Raw genomic sequence first — 18,722 nt, 5'->3', positions numbered from 1 at the left:
CGTTAGATGTTTTTAAAAAACAGCTGAAAACATATCTATTCCGGCTGGCCTTCCCACCTTAAATTGTTTGTCTGTTTCTCCTGCCCCTTTTTTTCTCTCTGACCCTGGATTGATGATTGTTTTTGCATTTTTCTACTGCCCCTGATATATGTATTTTTTAACTTATCGTTTCCTGTTCCTGTCTTTGTAATAATGGTTTTAATTGTTGATTGAATTTTACCTGTATTGTAATGTTTTTTATAACTTTGTAAGCCGCCCTGATCATTTCTTGGAAGGGCGGGGTAGAAATAAAATTTATTATTATTATTATTATTCTAAGCTGCCAATTCAATATATTATGAAGAAAGAACGGTTTTACTTAATAAGGTCCCACTTGCCTATAAAGCGGATCATGAAGTGAATTAAGAGGTGTCGTTCCCACTGATGCCCGAATTAGTTCCTCAATGCCCTAGAATCATTTCCACTGCGATTCGATTCAAAATCGAATTATATCGTATAATTCGAATTAGATGCCTATAAACCGGTTTTAAAAAATAGTAGGTTATAACGCGGGTTATTTTTGAAAGCGGGGTATGATTCGCGGTATCCAAATGGGAAGGAAAGGGTGTCTGATTCGGGAACCTGGAGATGAGAGGAGCAGCGCTCAAGGGGCTGGCCTGGGGGTGTCACCCTCTTTGGTCTCTTTCTGCATTGCCAGCGCCATTTTGTTCAATTCGCATAGACTTTCCCCCGGTGGATTGCAACCTCCCCTCAGCTCCTCATAGACCGAGAAGAGCCATTGAACACCATTTTAAACTATTCTTTTTTCTTTTTTCACCTCTGCCTGAGCAGCAGATGGGCTTTGCAGGACATGCCTGCTTGATCGCCCCCCAGACAGCCCAGGGAGCAATGGGGGAGGCAAAGGGATTTGGGGGAATGGAGGCTCATTCCAGAGGAACTATGGGAAGACACAGGAGAGCCTGGACACCTGAGCAGCAGATGGGCTTTGCAGTAAATGCCTGCTTGATCGCGCCCCCCCCCCCCAGACAGCCAGGGAGCAATGGGGGAGGCAAAGCGATTTTTGAGAAAGGAGGCTCCTTCCAGAGGAACTATGGGATGGGCTTTGTAGGACATCCCTGCTTGATCGCCCCCCAGACAGCCCAGGGAGCAATGGGGGAGGCAAAGTGATTTTGGGGAATGGAGAGCCTGGACACCCAGGGATCTTGGGGGGGGGGGATCGAGCCTTATCTTCTCTCTTCCCCAAAGATTCTCTCCCCAATAATGAAGCCCGCTGCCTTCTCCTCCTTGATCCGATTTGCCAAGCCTCCTTCTAGTCTGGGGAGACACAACAGAAGAGCCTTGGATGCAGCCAATTTTCATTGGCTGCCCTAAAAATAAAAACCCCTAGACTTGTGACGTCTGAAGCCTACGCACTTGATTGACAGCTTGTGGACACAAATGGGAACGGGGAGCAAGTTAATCTGCTTTAAAATAAAGCGATTTAAAATAAATGGGAACTAAAACAGGGTCTAAATGAATCGAGGTAATTTGCCCCTTTTGGTAATGGAAGCGATGGAAAAAAATCGAATTATTCCCGGAACATAATCCAAATCAGAATCGCGTCAATATAATCCATTTTATCTGCCATGTGGGAACGCCCCCTAAGAGTAGAAAGTAAAGCAGTGTTGGACTTTTTACTTCGACCACTGTTTTAAACTATAAACAGTGGCCATTCACAAAGCAGTATTGATGGTAACACAAATACCCTGATATGGATTAGCTAATTGGTAGCTGAAATTTGATAAAGAGCAATTATCCTAATTCAGGCCACAGGTATTAAAATTGATAAATTCAGTAGTTTCACATTGTGGTTTTTCTTTCAGTTTTCTTTGTTTAAGAATGGCCTCTTCAAAAATAAGGTTGTTGTTTTTAAAAGAAAAAAAATCCTGCTGTAGGATTTGGTTAGCTTACAAATGCCAGAATCTTTGTGCTGTAATTCACAAGTAATGGAGTGGATTCTAGTCCATGAAAGCAGCTTTTTCCATAAGCCTTAGTCCATTGGGGAGATTTGCCTACTCAGTACAAAAGAAGAGACCTTCTAGGCATTCGACATTAAAAGCATTTGTTTCATTTGATATGCAATGATTGGGCAAGCATGTGGAAGTATTTATTAGGGCTCTGCATGAGGGATTTTAGTGACAGCAGCCCCATTCTGATTTGGACCTGGTTTTATTAAAGATTCAAGAATAGAGAAACCAAAATGGAACTCTAACTTTTTTTGTTTTTTCACACATCTGAATAAAATGTATAGACATGCTAGGTGCCAAAGGAAGTATTAATCTAGCCAAATTTCAGACAGGCAACTTCAGGGATTTTTAGTGCTAAGACACCTATAAACTTGACTGTTTTTAAATTCTTCCAAAGACGCTGACTGCTCAATCTTGGCAATTCATGCTGTTTTTTCTTGACATTATCCCCCTAGGCCTGAGACACCTTTCTGCAGCACCTATAAGACACCCACACATGCACACACACACACAGCTTCTGCTTGAAGAAGAGCAAAGAACGTAAGGCACCAAGCAGACAAGAAGCAACACTTGGGAAAAGCAGACAGACAGACAGACAGATAGTGTATCAGTCTTAAACTATAGGCTGAAATAGACAAAGGGATGTTCCTCCTTCTGAAGCTGGATTGGGGCTGGGACAAATGCATGCCATGGCCCCAATTCACCTTGAAGCCACCCAAAAAAGGAGCAACAAAGAGCTGCTCCTTTTCGGCTGGCAAAAAGCCAGCTTTTCCTGCGGTCAGAAGCTGGCCTACATCTGGGCAGCTAGACGTTTGAAGCCAGCTTCCGGGAGGCTCCAGAGCACATGGCGTATAAACCCTGCACTCTGAAGCTTAGATGGCAACACAAAAGGTCGTCGTCTAGACAACTTAGTCTCATTTCTTGAGCCCTTAGTCTCATTTCTTGAGTCAAGTGACAAGCAGAGAATATAAATAACTTTAACTAAGAGTAGGATATGATCATTGTAATGCCAGAGAATGACACCTAACTTGGGAAGAGGGTGTTACTGCTATATCAGCCTAAATAGTAGATTCAGTGATGCAGCATAGGGAAACCAGAGTTGCCAAGCGGATGCTTTACCATTAGTCTAAATAGTGAGTTCCCCAGACAAATCCCTCTGATTCCCTATAAAACATTTGGTATTCTGGGCTCCCATTAGAAACTTTTATCTCATATACGATTTCTATGATTTTAATTGTTGTTTTAATGTATTTTATATATGTTGTTAGCCTCCTTGGGTCCCACTTGGGGAGAAAGGTGGTGGGAAACAAACAAACAAATAAATAAATAAACATGGCATCATCCTTCCACCATCCCATCTCTTTCACAGCTGGTTGCCCAAGTCTTGGTTAGGAGGAGATGGTGCCTGAGAAAAGCCCATGTCTTTCTTCTTTGTCTGATTTCCACCAGCTTAGCATTTTCTTACTTGTATGTTGAAAACATTGGCTTTTCCCTGTTTATTTTTAATGTACAGATTACTAGATTCATCCAAAGTTTTTTTGGATTGTTTCAGTCTTCTGGAACACAACTGGACCAACCTGTTAAATTCTGGAGCTGGTATAAATTGGTACGAATTCACCTAATTCTCTTCATTAACTTTTATGAGCCTAACTCTCCCTGGGCCTAATAATTGGTCTTCAATGGTCACATAAGATACCATTTTTTTTCTGCAACAGACTAACATGGCTACCTAAACTAAAATCAGTAAATTTTAAAATACAAATTGTTATCATCTTGAAGATGGTATTATTTTGCCATCTTGTATCAGTGTAATATGCCACTGCATTGCATCAATCCCCCATGCAAGCAAAGTGATGCTCAAAGTTCTACAACAAAAACTTACAGTCTATAGAATGAGAAATGCCAGGTGGCCAGGCTGGGTTCAGAAAATGTAGAGGCACAACAGGTCAAACTATAAACATATTTTGAATAATGGAGTGCACAAATTCATTTCAAAAGAAACTCAGCCTGTGCTTTATATCAAAGCCTTTGATTATATAGATCATAAAAAACTTTAGCTCATTCATAAACAAATGCATGTTCCACAACATTTAATTATCCTAATGCTCTGTACTTAGAAGAGAAAAGAATTTGGAGAAACAGAATGGTTTCCAATTGGCAAGGGAATCAGGCAAGGCTGCATTTTACTGCCTTATTTGTTTAACTTCTACCTAGAACATATCATATCTAAAACAGGATGGAAGGAGAAGGCATGAAAATTGGAGGAAAGTACTGTATATCAACTGTATATACTGTATTTAAGATATGCAGATGATGCCGTTCTACTAGAAGAAAATAGTAAGAACTTGGAATGATTACTGAAGAAAGTAAAAGAACTAATTGGAAGTCTCACCACTCGGAAGGTGGAAGTCCCACCTCCAGAAGTCCTGCCCCAGAAGTCCTGCCCCTGGAAGGCAGAAATCCCGCCCCTGGCACCCAATGCCACCCAGTGTAGGAAAGTCACTGAATTTGCGCGCTCGGTATCGAAAAGGTTTGCCATCACTGGTCTATGCCATTGTATTTCCAATTTCTATGTGTGCTTGTGAAAGCTAGATAGTGTCATAATAGGAACAAAATCAACTTATTTGAAATCAAATGCTGGAGAAGTGTTCTACAGATACCATGAACTGCCAAAAAGAAACATAAATGATTCCTAGAACAAATCAAGCCTGATGACTAAACTGAAAGTGCCATACTTTGGACATATCATGAGAAGACATGACAATGAAAAGACAATAATATTAGGCAAAGCAGAAAGCAGTAGGAGAAGAGGAAGACCACATTACTGTACGTGTGGATAAACTCAAGCAAAGAAAACACAGCCCTGAGTTTGTAAGAGCTCAGCAGGGCTGTTGATGAAAGCCCCGAAACAGACGGGGCAAATAAACTGGTTTTTGACCATGTTTAGGGCATAGTGTTGTGAATACCACTGTGGGAGAAAGGTGGGATATAAACCTTGGGAATAAATAAGTAGATGACGCACAGCCCGAGTGCAGCCAGATACTTTGCCAAGGCTGTGTCTTTTACAAAGAACTGGCCAAAAAAAGAGCTGTAAAATATGGCAACCCGGATCAGGGCTGGGTGCATGCGGTTGCCACACCACAAATTGAACCGGAGTGACTGCAGCCCACTTTTTCAGGCCCATCTGTTTCGGCCCTTAGAAGTCTCTCATTCATAGGGTTACCTTAAGTTAAAGTTGACTGCAGTTAAGCACAAAACCAATTTAGAGTTTAAGTATTCTCTTTTCTCCGTGTTGAGGTTCAATTCAAATGGCACCATTTCTGTGTGATAGACCATAATTTTTCAAATCACGAATGAGTCCTTTGCCCTCATGGTCCTTGGTTAGAGGATTTTCCTTTGATTTACTGTTTGATCCAAATAGGAAACAGTGAATAAATACTACATACAAGCTGGGCTGTCATCCAGGATGAGATCTGCTAGACTGATGCATAATAAACTATATACAGCATTTTACAGTATTAATGTGTGTGCCCATCTATTGTTCTTAATCTCATGCAAGACTATTTGCAAAATGTGGATTGCAACATAGGTCAGACTTTATTATGTTACTTTTTGCAATCAAAAACGAAAGTAATTATAAGACTAGTTTCAGGAGGTGGAATCATAACCTTATGAAAAGTTTAGTTTTAATTGTAATTACCGGTGGTAACACAATAAGAAGATAAAGCTCAGAATTCATCCCTTCTTACTCATTCACTTGCCTGCTTTAAGTACTTATTTGTCTCTGTTTCTTCAAAAATGTCTGTATGTTTAAGGTCTTAGTAGTATAGAAGTGAGTTGCATTTTCAACATCAGTAGTCTTTCTTTGAGTGTATAAACATTACTTGTTGATAAATGAAGTAAGCTTCTTATAAAGGTATTTCTTTGGCCATTGTGAAACTTAACATCATAATAATAGATGACAAGGTGACTTATGTAGCCCTTGGTTAGCCAATAGAGGCCACTCAGTGTGCTACATAAACCTGGACACTAATTTGATGATATATTTTTTCTTCTTTTGGTGCGTATACACTCAGTCTAAACATATCACAATTACCTGGCTTGACCCTGCCAACAGTTGTTTCTCTAATGTCCCATTTTCTCACTGTTTCACAGCATACTTTTTCCCTCCTCTGAGTAAAACTTAAAATGAAGACAAATGAGAAGAATCTATTTAACCATATCTCCAACCATAGACTTTCCTTTTTTAGTGCCATCTTTTAGAAATGTTTCTTTGGCATTCCAAACATTTGTTTTTCATTTTGCCTTCTTCCAGATGTTAGATGAATAGTTGAAATTGAAATAAATCTGCTACATGCATTTTTCAAATCATTGGATATGTTTTAATGGAAAATTATATTTATTTATATTCATTTATTTCCATGATTTATATCCCGCCTTTCTCTCACAATGAGATTCAAAGCGGGTTACAATAATTTAAAAAGACAGAACTAAAACACTGCTTACAAAAGTTAAAAGATAATTAAATACAGTGCGCCCGCGTTATGCACGGGCACGCTAGAAGCGCCTTTGAGCTTACGCACTCAAGCTGCACAGGGCGCAAGGGGCAGCGCATCCCATTCAGATGAATGGGGCACACGCACGAGCCCCATTCAAGTGAAGCCGCCCTGATCATATCCATGGAAGGGCGGGGTAGAAATAAAATTTATTATTATTATTAATGGGGCTCCAGCATAGGCGGAATTCACCTTATGCGGGGGCGTCCAGAACAGATCCCCCACGTAAGGCAAGGGTCCACTGTATTACCAACATTAAAACATAAGTTAAAAACAGCATAGTTAAAACTAATAAAAAACATTAAAACATTAATGTTTTAACAACATTCTCTCAAAACTTTCTTGCATTTTTTCCCACTACTACCAGTTGAACACATATCTTTTTAACTAAAATTGGGCTGGAATCTTGTTGAATTCCTCCATCATTGCAAGGAAAGTCTGCAACAGCAGCAGTGGCAAGATGTGAAAGGCTGCAGAAACAGCAATGAAGAGAGAAAGATAACACTGACAGCATCTGCCACATAAGGTAGCTGGGGACTCCGATTGACCAGTTTCAAAATGCCTGGTTTCCAAGGGCAGTTGAGGATCATCAAAGCTAAAAGCAGTTTAGGAACATTGGCTTGGAAATCACTCATGCTAGAGGAAAGGCAATGGTCTAAGCCACTCCCATGGCTACCACCTCTGAGTCCTTCTCACACAAATGGACAGATTGTAGAACAACTAATGGACCAGATCATTAAGATGTAGGATGCAGTTATATTTTTCTACTCCAGAATTTTCTTTGGCTATTGAATAACGTGTTACATCATGTCTCTCAGCTATCTCATCATGGATGTTTCATCAGCATCTAAAACTTAACATGGCTATTAAGACAGAACTACTCATCTTTCCTCCAAAACCTACTTTACAATATACATTTTCTATCATGGTCAATATTGTTCTCATTCATCCTGTAAAGGAAGCATATAGCCTTGACTTTATTTTTTTTTTAAAAAAAAAATTATTTTGCTCCTCAGATGCAGGCTGTAGTCAGGTCGTGCCGATTTTTTCTTTATAATATTGCTAAAATTAGACCTTTTCTATTGGCTTCTTCTGCTAAGACCTTAGTTCATGCCCTAGTTATCTCCCTACTGCAATCTTCTTTTGACACTCCCATTGTCCCAACTTGGTCCTCTGTTTTCCATTCAAGATTCTGCTGCTAAGATTAGCTTTTTAGCTCATTGCTTTGATCATGTCACCCCTCTTCTGGCATCTCTTAACTGGCTACCCATTCCTTTTAGGGTTTGGCACAAGCTTCTTCTCTTAATGTTTAAAGTTTTACACAACCTAGCTCCCCCTTATCTGTCAATCCTTATTTCATCTTACCATCCTGTTTGAGATTTGCAGTCCAGGAGCCCAGGTCTTCATGCCCAGCCAAGGGCTTCTTCTTCCTTGGCTTGGCTTAATTCTTTTTCACTAGCTGCACCGTACTGGAACTACCTTCCTGAACATCTGCGGACTATCTCTTCTCTTGTTAGTTTTAAATCCGAATTAAAGACTTTCTTGTTCTCCAAAGCATTTGGAACTGTATTTTAATATTGTTTTATAATGTTATATATGATTATATCTATTAGTTGTTTTTACGACTAATCACGACTTGATTTCTGTAACATCCTTCTGGCTGGGCTTCCTCTTTCTTACCTCCATCATTTAATTTCTGTCCAGTATTCAGCTGCATGCATTATTACATCCGCCCACCACTCCGACCATATCTCTCCTTTGTTGTTGTTCCTTCACTGGCTTCCCCTCCCTTTCCGTATTCAGTATAAGCTCCTGTTGTTAACTTTTAAAGCCCTCCATGGGCTGGCCCCTCCGTATTTATCTAACCTTCTTTCTCCTCACCTTCCCCCTCAGGCTGGTAGTCAAGGTCTGCTGTCTCAGCCCAGGATTTTCTTTGCTCCATCCCTGATTCATCCCTTTTCACTTGCTGCCCCTCACTCTAGGAACCTCCTTCCCCCACGCGTACTGTCTTCACTTCTTTAACCAGTTTCAAAACTGAGTTGCAAACCATCCTGTTCAGAGAAGCATTCCCAGGCATTGCGTGACTATTGTTTGCTATTTGACGTTTTTAATTTGTTGCCTGTTTTATTGAACTATTTCCTGTATTGTTATGTATAATTTATATGTATTATGCTATTATTTCTTAGATTGTATGCAATGGGTAGGTTTACTCTTATCTATTGTTTGTATGTACAGCACTGTGCAAATCTACAGCACTATAAAAATAAAGCATAATAATAATAATAATCTTGTATAGTTTATATTTTATGACTTTTAGATTGTACGCCATTGGCAGGTTATATTCTGTTTTGATGATGCCTGTAAAGTGCCGGGCAAATTTATGACACTATATAAATAAACAAGAAGAATGATGATGATGATGATGATTCTGACCAGAACGCTGACCTTTGTATATGAATAGTTAATGTAGTATAATTTTATTCTCAAGGTAATTTCAATATATTGATATGATCTCAGAGATATCTGACACATTTAAACTTTAAAACTAAATTGGGACTGCATTGGCATGTTTTACCTTAACAACACCTCAAGTTTTCCTGATGCGATAACATGGAGACTTCCTGAGAAATTCAGCGTTTTCTTCCTAACAAAGGGATTTGTGGCCGCACAAAGGATTCAAGACAAACTGGATCCCAAAATCAATAGCCTTTTATCGTGCAAATAGAATTTAAAGTTTATCTCCCAGTACCCACAGGGCCAGAAGAAGAAGGGGCCCACCTGCATTAGTACCCTTCCATACCATCTGAACAGAGGACTACAATTGCAACATCTTGACCAAATGCAAAGCTATGACTATCATTAAAATGATTTTTCCCCTCTTGTATCATTTTAACACCTTTGCCTGATGAAGTAACCAGTGGAGATTCAAAAGCTTGCGGCATATATAATTTGCATTTTGGTTGGTCCAATAAAGATTTCACTATTTTGTGAATTTTGAATGAGGCTGTACTTTGTTATATGGCCAACATGGCTATCCCTGGATACATTTTAACTTGGTGTCAGAATAGTGCCATCTGTTTAACAAACAAATCACCAAAACTCCATAAACCTTCATAGAATTGTACAGTTGGAAGAGACCACAACTGGCTATCCAGTTCAACCCCCTGCCATGCAGGTACTCTCAATCAAATAATCCTTGATGGATGGCCATCCAGCCTCTATTTAAAGACCTCCAATGACTTCCTTGCCCTTCTACTCTCCCATTTTTTATTCAGAGTCCTGTTTTTTAGTCACACATATTTGGGTCCATTGTACCAACACCCTTCAAGTCCTGTGCTTCAGAGAATGATTATGCATATGGATATGCAACAGGGATGTATACAACCTGGTCTTCTACATCCCTAAGGTATTCACACCTTCATCACTGACATCCTTCATCAGGATGCTAGCACATGGGTTACAGCAGCACATTATGACCATGAAAAGCCTCTGATTGGTTATGTTGAAGAAATCTGAGCTCTAGTGAATTGTGCACTAGATAAAACATTCTTATTTATGTGTAAATTACCTACAAATTATATTTTGTTTCGTATTCATATATTCCTTATCCAATCCAATGTATCTCAGCGACTTTCCATGGAATGTCCACATTTATTAAATTATGGATTATGTATTTTGTGCAAGATGGGGACTTAAAAACAATTTTTCCATAAGTATGGCTGGAGGTAAACAACCAATTTTAGTCCAGAAAATAGCTTCTGCTTCTGTCAACATGTTGTTTATTTTCTCCCTGAGATAAAAAGTTCAGTTTTCTGATATTTGTACCAAGATAAAGTCAGTAAACAAGATTAATATAGTGTGGAAAAGGTTGTCAGCAGCCCTGGCAAAGGAAATAAGTTGCCTGTACACAGAACATACTGTAAACTGAATAAAAGTGTCAGGTCCACCATGAGATAATGTGATCATGAACCTCTAACAAAGCATGACATAGGCACAGTCGGCTTTTCTTATAGTCACAGTGTAGAAAATGGATTACTGTATTCCAGGGATACCCACTGGAATAGCATGAAAACCTCATTTTGAGATTAATGCAGGATGCAACTCAAGAGTTGAGCCAAATGTTTGCCTCCATTGTTAAAGTAACTATCGTGTTCTTAATGTTGTAATCAGTACAAGTTGCATTTTTATTTACAAAATCATTAGAATTTCAAACCATGTAAACTCCTCCCAGGGAGGTCCCCCCCCCCAAGATGTAAGTCAAATATTAAAATAAGTGTTTGTCTTCTTTTTCATACTGTAAAGAAAAATCCTGCATTTTTTCACCTACTTTAACTGGAGGTTTTCAAACTGAGGCTGGGTGGCCATCTGTGTGGGGTGCTTTGATGGTGTCTTCCTGTATAGCAGTGGTTGGACTGGATGGCCCCTGTGGTCTCTTCCAACTCTATGATTCTATGAACTATTGAAATTGTATACAGAAATATTTCAGAAAGTATGGAATGTTTTATCGTTCTTTTTAAACTTTGTATGGCTTTTTAAATCATTTTATATTATTTTATGTGATGATTTTAATTGTCTTAATTAATTGTATTGTTCTGGTTTCTTTTAATGACTTTTTCTGGTAGCTGACTTGGATTTCACTTTGGGAAAATGGCAGTATACAGTACAAATGAAATGAAATAACAGTGATTTATGACATACATAGTAGAAGCACACCACTGCATTATATGTGCGTGCCTGTGCTCAGTGTTACAGGCCTCCACATTGAACCAAAGTTAGGCAATCAGGTTCTATCCAAATGTTTTGAACTATGGCTTCCACAAGCCTTACCCATGTTCAGTGATCAGAAGGATGCTGGGTTATCTACCTGTCCACTAGAGCATGTGAACTTTTTAACCCTTACAGTGCTGGTGATGGTATTTTAGGGGATATACTGTAGTATCTCCATCTGATCTCATGCACTGGAAAGATTGGAGACCAGCGATGGCACAACAATGTAAGGAGCATGGGGGCCCGTGTAAACAGCCGGGGCTTGCCATGGAGTTTCCTGGAAAATCTTTGGCAAACAAGGGTCAGGTTGACCCCAGGGTAAAGGCTGTTTACCCTGGGATTGGACTGGATCTGTGTCCAGTCTACCATGATCTAATCTGATCCTGGCCTTGGGGGGTTGGCCTGCATTGTCTGAAATGGACAATGTCAGGCTGATGTGGGAATACAGGTCTTTTGTCCCATGTGGACAACTTTTTGGATACCTTGTTGATCTTCTGTTCATTATCTTAAAGGATGTTAATATTAGTAGCCATTTCCATGTTACAGTTAGAAGATACTAGATTGTATGTATAATTTTACCTTTGTCTTCCTAGCCACAGGATTTGTTTTTCACATGCATACTTGTTTTTACATCTGGGTTATTCTAACATAATTTGGTTGTTATGGAAGATTACTTACTGGTTGTATATAAAGCAGTATGTTTGTAGAAACCACTGAGTGATAACTACTGTCCTTCATCTGGTGTATGATCTTGACCAAACAATGTGGTAGTAGGAAGGACTAGCAGCATACTGCAGCCTGCTGTTCTCTCGTTGTATTGCTATTATATGATTCTCCTTGCCAGAAGCATGAAGAATATTATCATTCATTGATAATTTCGTCAACATGGTACTCAGAATTCCTTTGGATTGTCAACTACATTCATAAGATTCTCAAGAATTTGTTCACTTCCACATGCATAAGCACTTGTTGAAGGCTGATGGGGTGAGAGTATATACCACCAATGAAGGTGATTCCAGGAGAATGATACAGAAAAGGAATAGTCTGGTGGAATCAGCAGAGAATGGACTGTTGCTTCTTCAGAACACCCAAATGCTCAGAGGTTGCCTAGAATGCAAAATGACATTTTAGTCATTTCTTTGTTGCAGTTTCAATTCAGTATCTGCATCAAATGATGAAAACTATTATTGTAGTTGTTTATATTTACAGAAATACATACACATGCTTACATGGATAACAGCAGTGTCTTCATAGTATACAACTTATTAAATGGTTTCATTGTTCAAATATACATAGTTTGTATGCAGTAACTGCCATGTCCACCTAAATTCCTGTATGCAACTTACAAAATTTATTTATGCTTCATTTAGATTACTACTCCAGGCTCATGCAGTAACAAGAAAGCTGTGCATTTGTCCCAGGAGTCTCATCATCATGAGTAAGTATCCATGTCAGGGTTATTATTTCTTCTGCTTACTTTAACTTTGTCCCTGTTTTAATTACATCTTGGATTTTTTTCTATAGTGGTCCAGTCCATCAAGACAGTTTGGAGCATGTACCTAGAGCATGTGTAGTCCTTCTCAATGCTTTTGTCTGAAAATACATTTGTAAATTAACCCTGAAACTGTGCTCAGTTTACAGTTGTTTTATCACACTACGTCTTTTGGGTTCTCTGGATGCTGCAGAGGAGCAACCCACAGTCATAAAACCAGAAGTATAGCAAAGGAAAAGAAGAAGCAGCTGCATGAGCCCTCACCTTGCTTTTGTCTGGCCTTGTTTTCTGAATCCTTTGCTTTGCATTTAGTGTAGGCTAAACAGAGAAATGCATGAGCTGGTTTGCAAAATTTAACCCAAAGGTCTCTTGAAACTTTAAAGACTTTACAAATTTACAACAGAATAAGCTTTCAGAGACTATAGTCCTTTTCATCGGATGCATGAAATGTTATCCTAAGGTGGTGAATACATATACCTGCTTGGCCATAAAGGATTTTAAGAACTGAAGTCTGAAGGAAATCAAAATGTAATACATGGTGTAACATTTACATAAAAACTTAAATGTACATTGATTTTTAACTGATTGTTCAAAAGCGGGGATGGTGTTAATGCCAAAAGCCTAGCATTTGTAATTGAATTAGCAGTGATGATGGCATTAAAAGCCTAAAAATGATACCAGTATGTGTTTAATGCCTATTGCTTCTCATTTCTCTTCATAAAGCTATGATTTTCCCTTTTACCTGCTGAAGGCTTTGTTGACATTAGCTGTTGCAGTAAGCATGTGAGGCATCCTGAAGAAGCATGATCCTGATTGGTACATGATAAAAACCTGGTAGATAATAAAAGCCAGCTGAAATTGGCCAGTGATGTAACAGGCAAAACCATTCACAAATTCTGAACCATAATATTATTATCTTTGTTCTCTTGAGTTTTGTATGAAAAAGTATCCATAATGTCACATTGGACTGCATTTCACAGATACAAGTGTTGCTATCCTGTGCTAACATGCAATATTGCAATAGCAAGTACATTTCTATACCACTTATCAGTGACCTTAAGCACTCCGTAAGTGGTTTATAATGTGTAAGCTGGGTACTCATTTTAGTGACCTCAGAAAGATGCCAGGCTGAGTTGACCCTGAGCCCCTGGCTGGTATTGAACTCACAACCTTGTGGTTTGTGAGTAAGTGGCTGCAGTACAGGCATTTAACCATTGTGCCACCAGGGCTCCACAACATGCCTGCAGTACACACCATTGGCCTTAATTCTAGTAAACATCCATAGGATTGCCATGTAAATTGCATATAGCTGTGTAGGTGTGTGCAGCAGAGCACGATCCTTACAGCTAAACCCCTAATAATGAATAAACATGTTCCACTTTCAGCATTTTCATTATCAACATTTACATTATGCCATAATCATAATGTTTCATTTTAGGAGCACAAACACAGTGAAAATATTATCAAAATGATGGATGTACATCTTCAGAATCTTTAAGCTCTTTCAAAATGATTTAGTATATGTTCACTTACCTTAGCAGTAGACTTCTGTGGAATGAGATACCTTCCTGTGAAAACTGCTGCAGACCTTGAGACTTCTGTAAAATATCCCATTTAAATAAATCATAGCCAAAGGCTACATCGTTCTGGTGGACAATAAAATACCCGAGAGCACGCACAGGCTAGTCATATGACAGCTCGTGCTTCAGTTAGCTATGTTACTAAACCTTTCTTTTTCCCTTCCCATAGCCATTGGTTTAGCCCTGGGGCTAGGAAGGAACATAGCCAGGTAAGAATTACTTTGATCAAGAACAGTTTATTTCAAATATTTAAAAGAATTTAACTGTCACTTGTCTGGAGCAACAAGAGCACCAGTTTGTGAAATAAGAATCAAACTATCTTTTTCATTTTTCTGAAAGCTACTGAAAATATTGGATAACAGATAGCCAATATGAAACCATTGTGGGCATGGCAATGGATTCTCAGGCAAGAACAGTTAACAGTATGCGGTGAACCTTCCTTGGAATTTGAAAAAATAATTACAGTGATGTACTCAGAAATGATGTGTTTAGTGATTACAAGAAATGTGAGTATTTCCAGCTGGGAAACTCACTCTATTCATCAGAAAGGAATATCAGACAGGCCTGCATCCTACCAGTGAAATAGACAGTTTCTATCCACAGATATATAATCTAAAAGACATGGTAAAAAAGGGGGGGAGGGGCGGTAGATGCTGAGAGAAGAGGAAAAAAATAAACATGGGCACCAATTCATAAATACTAGTTCTTAAAATCACTAGCTGGAAACAGTAATGGGGTGGAGTTGTCTGGAGAAAAGGACCCATTTTCCTTCTCGGCAGCTCAGCATCTTGGGTACCTTAACTCATTACATCCCAACAAAAGACAGCTCTATTTTAGGTTAAGACTCATTCTTGTAAATATTTTTAGTTTCTGAAGTAATAATAAAAACAATAACAACAACATTTATTTATAATGCCCTTTCCACCAAATTGAGAGCAGACAAGTGGTAAATTACAAGGCTGATGCCGTTTACAATTAATTAGCAAGTACTCCAAGATCATTGATAAGGAAATTGTGTTATATAATAACTTTATTGATCCTTTTTCAGTTGACTTGGTAGGTATAGATGTGTTCAGTCAACTGAGTTACTGGAGTTATAAAACCAGGGACATAAAACAAAAATAAAGCTTCTGCCAAGCATTTTAGTATCTATGATATTGGGCATTCCTCATTGTACAGGTGCACCGAGTTGGGTTGAGGGGCAGGCAACTGTCCAGGGTGCTAAGCTTCCATCTCCCTCATGTAGGCTGTCTTCTCAGTTGTCAGCCCAACAATGAAACAAATCATACAGATAGTTCATCTTCCAAACCTGGCACCACTCAACTGCATAGCACCCATTTATGAAAAGTTTTTTAAAAGATTATTTGATGGAATATTCACATCATCTTTGAACAGGATTAAATCACCTTGTCTGACTGATGAATTCTGTTCAAATTTATTCTCAAAGAAATTATCTTTGAATGCCTCTTTAAGATTAGTTTTACTGTTTATACAGTAGTTCATATAGTTGTTTTCAAAGCTGCTTTGGATACAGCAGAGCCCAAGCCAGCTCCGTCCTTTCTATGGAATCCTCTTTTGGAGATTTCTGGCTGCACTGCTGGTGGCAGTTGCTTTCCTCCTATCTGAGGACCCTTCCCTCTACCAGAGCCTTCACATTCAGCAGCAGCACTCCTCATCCCCTGGCAGAGACCATTCGAAGAATACTAACATATCGTCTTCATTAATAAGTCTGCAACATTGTGTGAGTTAGGAATGTGGTCTTTGCTAACAAGGGTGTCGTTGTTACTGCTCCTGCTAACATGGCTTCTATATTTGGATTTTTCTGTGTTTGGATTAGTATTTCAGCAGGGTGGGATGGAGTTGAGAATGTTTTTGTCATTCTTATTCAGTATTTAAAAACTATTAAATTCAGGTGTCAAGTAGTCCTCCTCTAATATCTGGCTGGAGAGTGCAGCATAGTTATTGCAAAACTATTGGAAACAGATTCAGATAGGTATGTCAGTGATGTAAGATGATAGGAAGAGGCTCTTCTCCAGGTGCTGCAGGCACTTAATTTGTCAACAAGAGAGAGAGTTGCTTCATTTGTGGTGTCCAGACTATGAATACTTTCCCCATGAAGGTTTGGCTACTGCCAACATAGCAATTGCCTCAGTGCCTGCTAAAAACCTTTTGTTTGCCCAGAAATCTTAATAATTTTTTTGTCTGTTTTTGTTGTGTTTGCTGCTTGTCTCTGTTCTCAGAGTAATAATGTGTAGAGTGTTTTTATTATAGTGGATACTCCCTTTAATCCTATTTATATTCTATACTGCTATCCACAAAGATGAAGAGCAGTTTTATTTTTATTGGTAATGAATAAATAAAAAATAAAACATTAAATCAGTGACAGCTTCACACTTTACTACAGAAGATTAAAAAAAAAATTAAAGCCAGACTTGAAAAAAAAATGTCCATCCACTTCTACATTTCTATTTGTTTTGTAACATTTTTGATGGTCTGTGTAGTCCCAGGAATGTCCAGGAGCAGGAAACTGAACCCAGGACCAACTGCAGTTACCAGCCCCTTTTCTGTGCGGTATCATTTCTAGTATCATTTCTCCACGATGCTATTCCTATATGGATCCTTTATCATAGGAGAAGCTGCAGGAGTACAGTCATGGGGAAATGAGGAAATACAATTAAAGTTGAGCTTTTGTTGTTTTAGAACTCCGCAGAAATATTACACATAAAATATTTCAGGAATGTTGCACCCTTTGAAGAAGACTAGTACAAAAGCATGGCAATAGTTACTTATTTCTGCAAATAGAAACATTGGCTTAGTTTATATCTATATGACTTCTCAATGTTTTATGTAGCTTCAGCTCCTACGAGACAACCGATCAGAGAGAGGACACAAGAAAAACAGTTCAGTGAAAACAGCAAGCAGGTGAGCTTAATATATAATAAAGGTGATATTTTAAACAACATTTAAATCCCATGCATATTTTTTTTCTAATAGTTGAAGTGCTAATACAGAAGCTGCAAGAGAGATCAAAAATCTGTGTCTAACTAATCGAGACTTCAATTGTATTTTGGGCTAAACAAATGGTCTGAGGCAGAGGTTTGAAAAGATTTGAAGAAGGTTCTGAAAGTGTCAATAAACTGGGTTGTTACTGGTTAGCATAACCATCTTATGACTGGAAGCATTAGGATAGAACATACAAACTAAAGTAAATACTGGATATTTTGATGCACTGGATAAAGAACATTCTTGTCAGTTTCTTCATAGTTGTGCATGTGAGCTATTATACTGCTTAGATTTCCTTATGTTGATATGATTTCCATAACTGATATGATAGCCCTGTTTAAATATTTGAAGGGATGTCATATTGAGGAGGGAGCAAGCTTGTTTTCTGCTGCTCCAGAGAACAGGCCCCGGAACAATGGATGCAAGTTACAGGAAAAGAGATTCCACCTCAACATTAGGAGGAACTTCCTGACAGTAAGGGCTGTTTGACAGTGGAAAAAACTCCCTCAAAGTGTAGTGGAGTCTTCTTCCTTGGAGGTCTTTAAGCAGAGGCTGGATGGCCATCTGTCGGGGATGCTTTGATTTGGATTTCCTGCATGGCAGGGGGTTGGACTGGATGGCCCTTGTGGTCTCTTCCAACTCTATGATTCTATGAACTGTGATAGGTGTTATGTAATAAATATTATAATCCATGTTTAAAATGAGCCCTTACCTTTCCCCAAATGAAATAGCAAGTCCTCTGCTTACCACATTTTTCATAAGTTTCCAAAGTGCATTTCCTTCTTTTTTTAGTTCATTCTTTTAAATTTATTGTATTAGACATTAGAATTGCTGGTAGAAAGCAATTCAACGGGCTGGTAGAAAGATTAAGACCTAGATATTATGGCTATCAGATCCGTTATCAGGAAAATATGAATATTGTTAAAAGGGACTGCTTGAAGTAAAATAAAGGATCAATTTAAACTTGTGAATTGTTAGAGGCTTTATTTTTAATTAAATCCTAATTTTCTTTAAACAAATTTAAGTTATTTGATCTCAGAAATATTTTGGTGATATCTAAACCAAATTATATTTTTATATTTCTGGGATTTTAAAAAAACGTTGCTGTTAACAACAATTAATAACTACAGGTAATTAAAAATAGGGGAGCAGAAAGACACAAATGGGAAATGTGAAAACAAAATCATCCATTATTCCTGTAGCAAGCCTTTTCCCTATCAGGTTGGTGGGGAAGCTTGTTCCATCTGAACAGAACTTCCTTGTTGTCTTCATATGATACAGATGACTATATTTTGTTACACAGATGTGACAAATAGAA

At 38.5% G+C, this 18,722-nt stretch overlaps 1 protein-coding gene across 4 annotated transcripts in view; it reads left to right on the top strand.

Moving 5' to 3' along the window:
* Positions 1-18,722, top strand: part of LOC149310621 (G patch domain-containing protein 2-like) — a 146,004-nt gene that overhangs the window by 83,946 nt on the left and 43,336 nt on the right. For 2 of the 4 annotated variants that reach the window (XM_089529320.1, XM_089529319.1), the window contains exons 6-8: positions 12,700-12,767; positions 14,571-14,610; positions 17,253-17,323. In XM_089529320.1, the coding sequence (XP_089385446.1) occupies positions 12,700-12,767; positions 14,571-14,610; positions 17,253-17,323 (179 nt within the window). The remainder of the gene's footprint in view (positions 1-12,699; positions 12,768-14,570; positions 14,611-17,252; positions 17,324-18,722) is intronic. The other 2 variants (XM_089529321.1, XM_089529322.1) reach the window with 1 other exon arrangement.

The sequence above is a fragment of the Sceloporus occidentalis genome, unplaced genomic scaffold (assembly GCF_023333645.1).
Source record: "Sceloporus occidentalis isolate IW3139 unplaced genomic scaffold, rSceOcc1.0.p SCAF_6, whole genome shotgun sequence".
In the NCBI taxonomy this organism is placed as follows: domain Eukaryota; kingdom Metazoa; phylum Chordata; class Lepidosauria; order Squamata; family Phrynosomatidae; genus Sceloporus; species Sceloporus occidentalis.
Note: the sequence above shows the minus strand (reverse complement) of the source record. Positions and strands in the feature narration are given on the sequence as shown.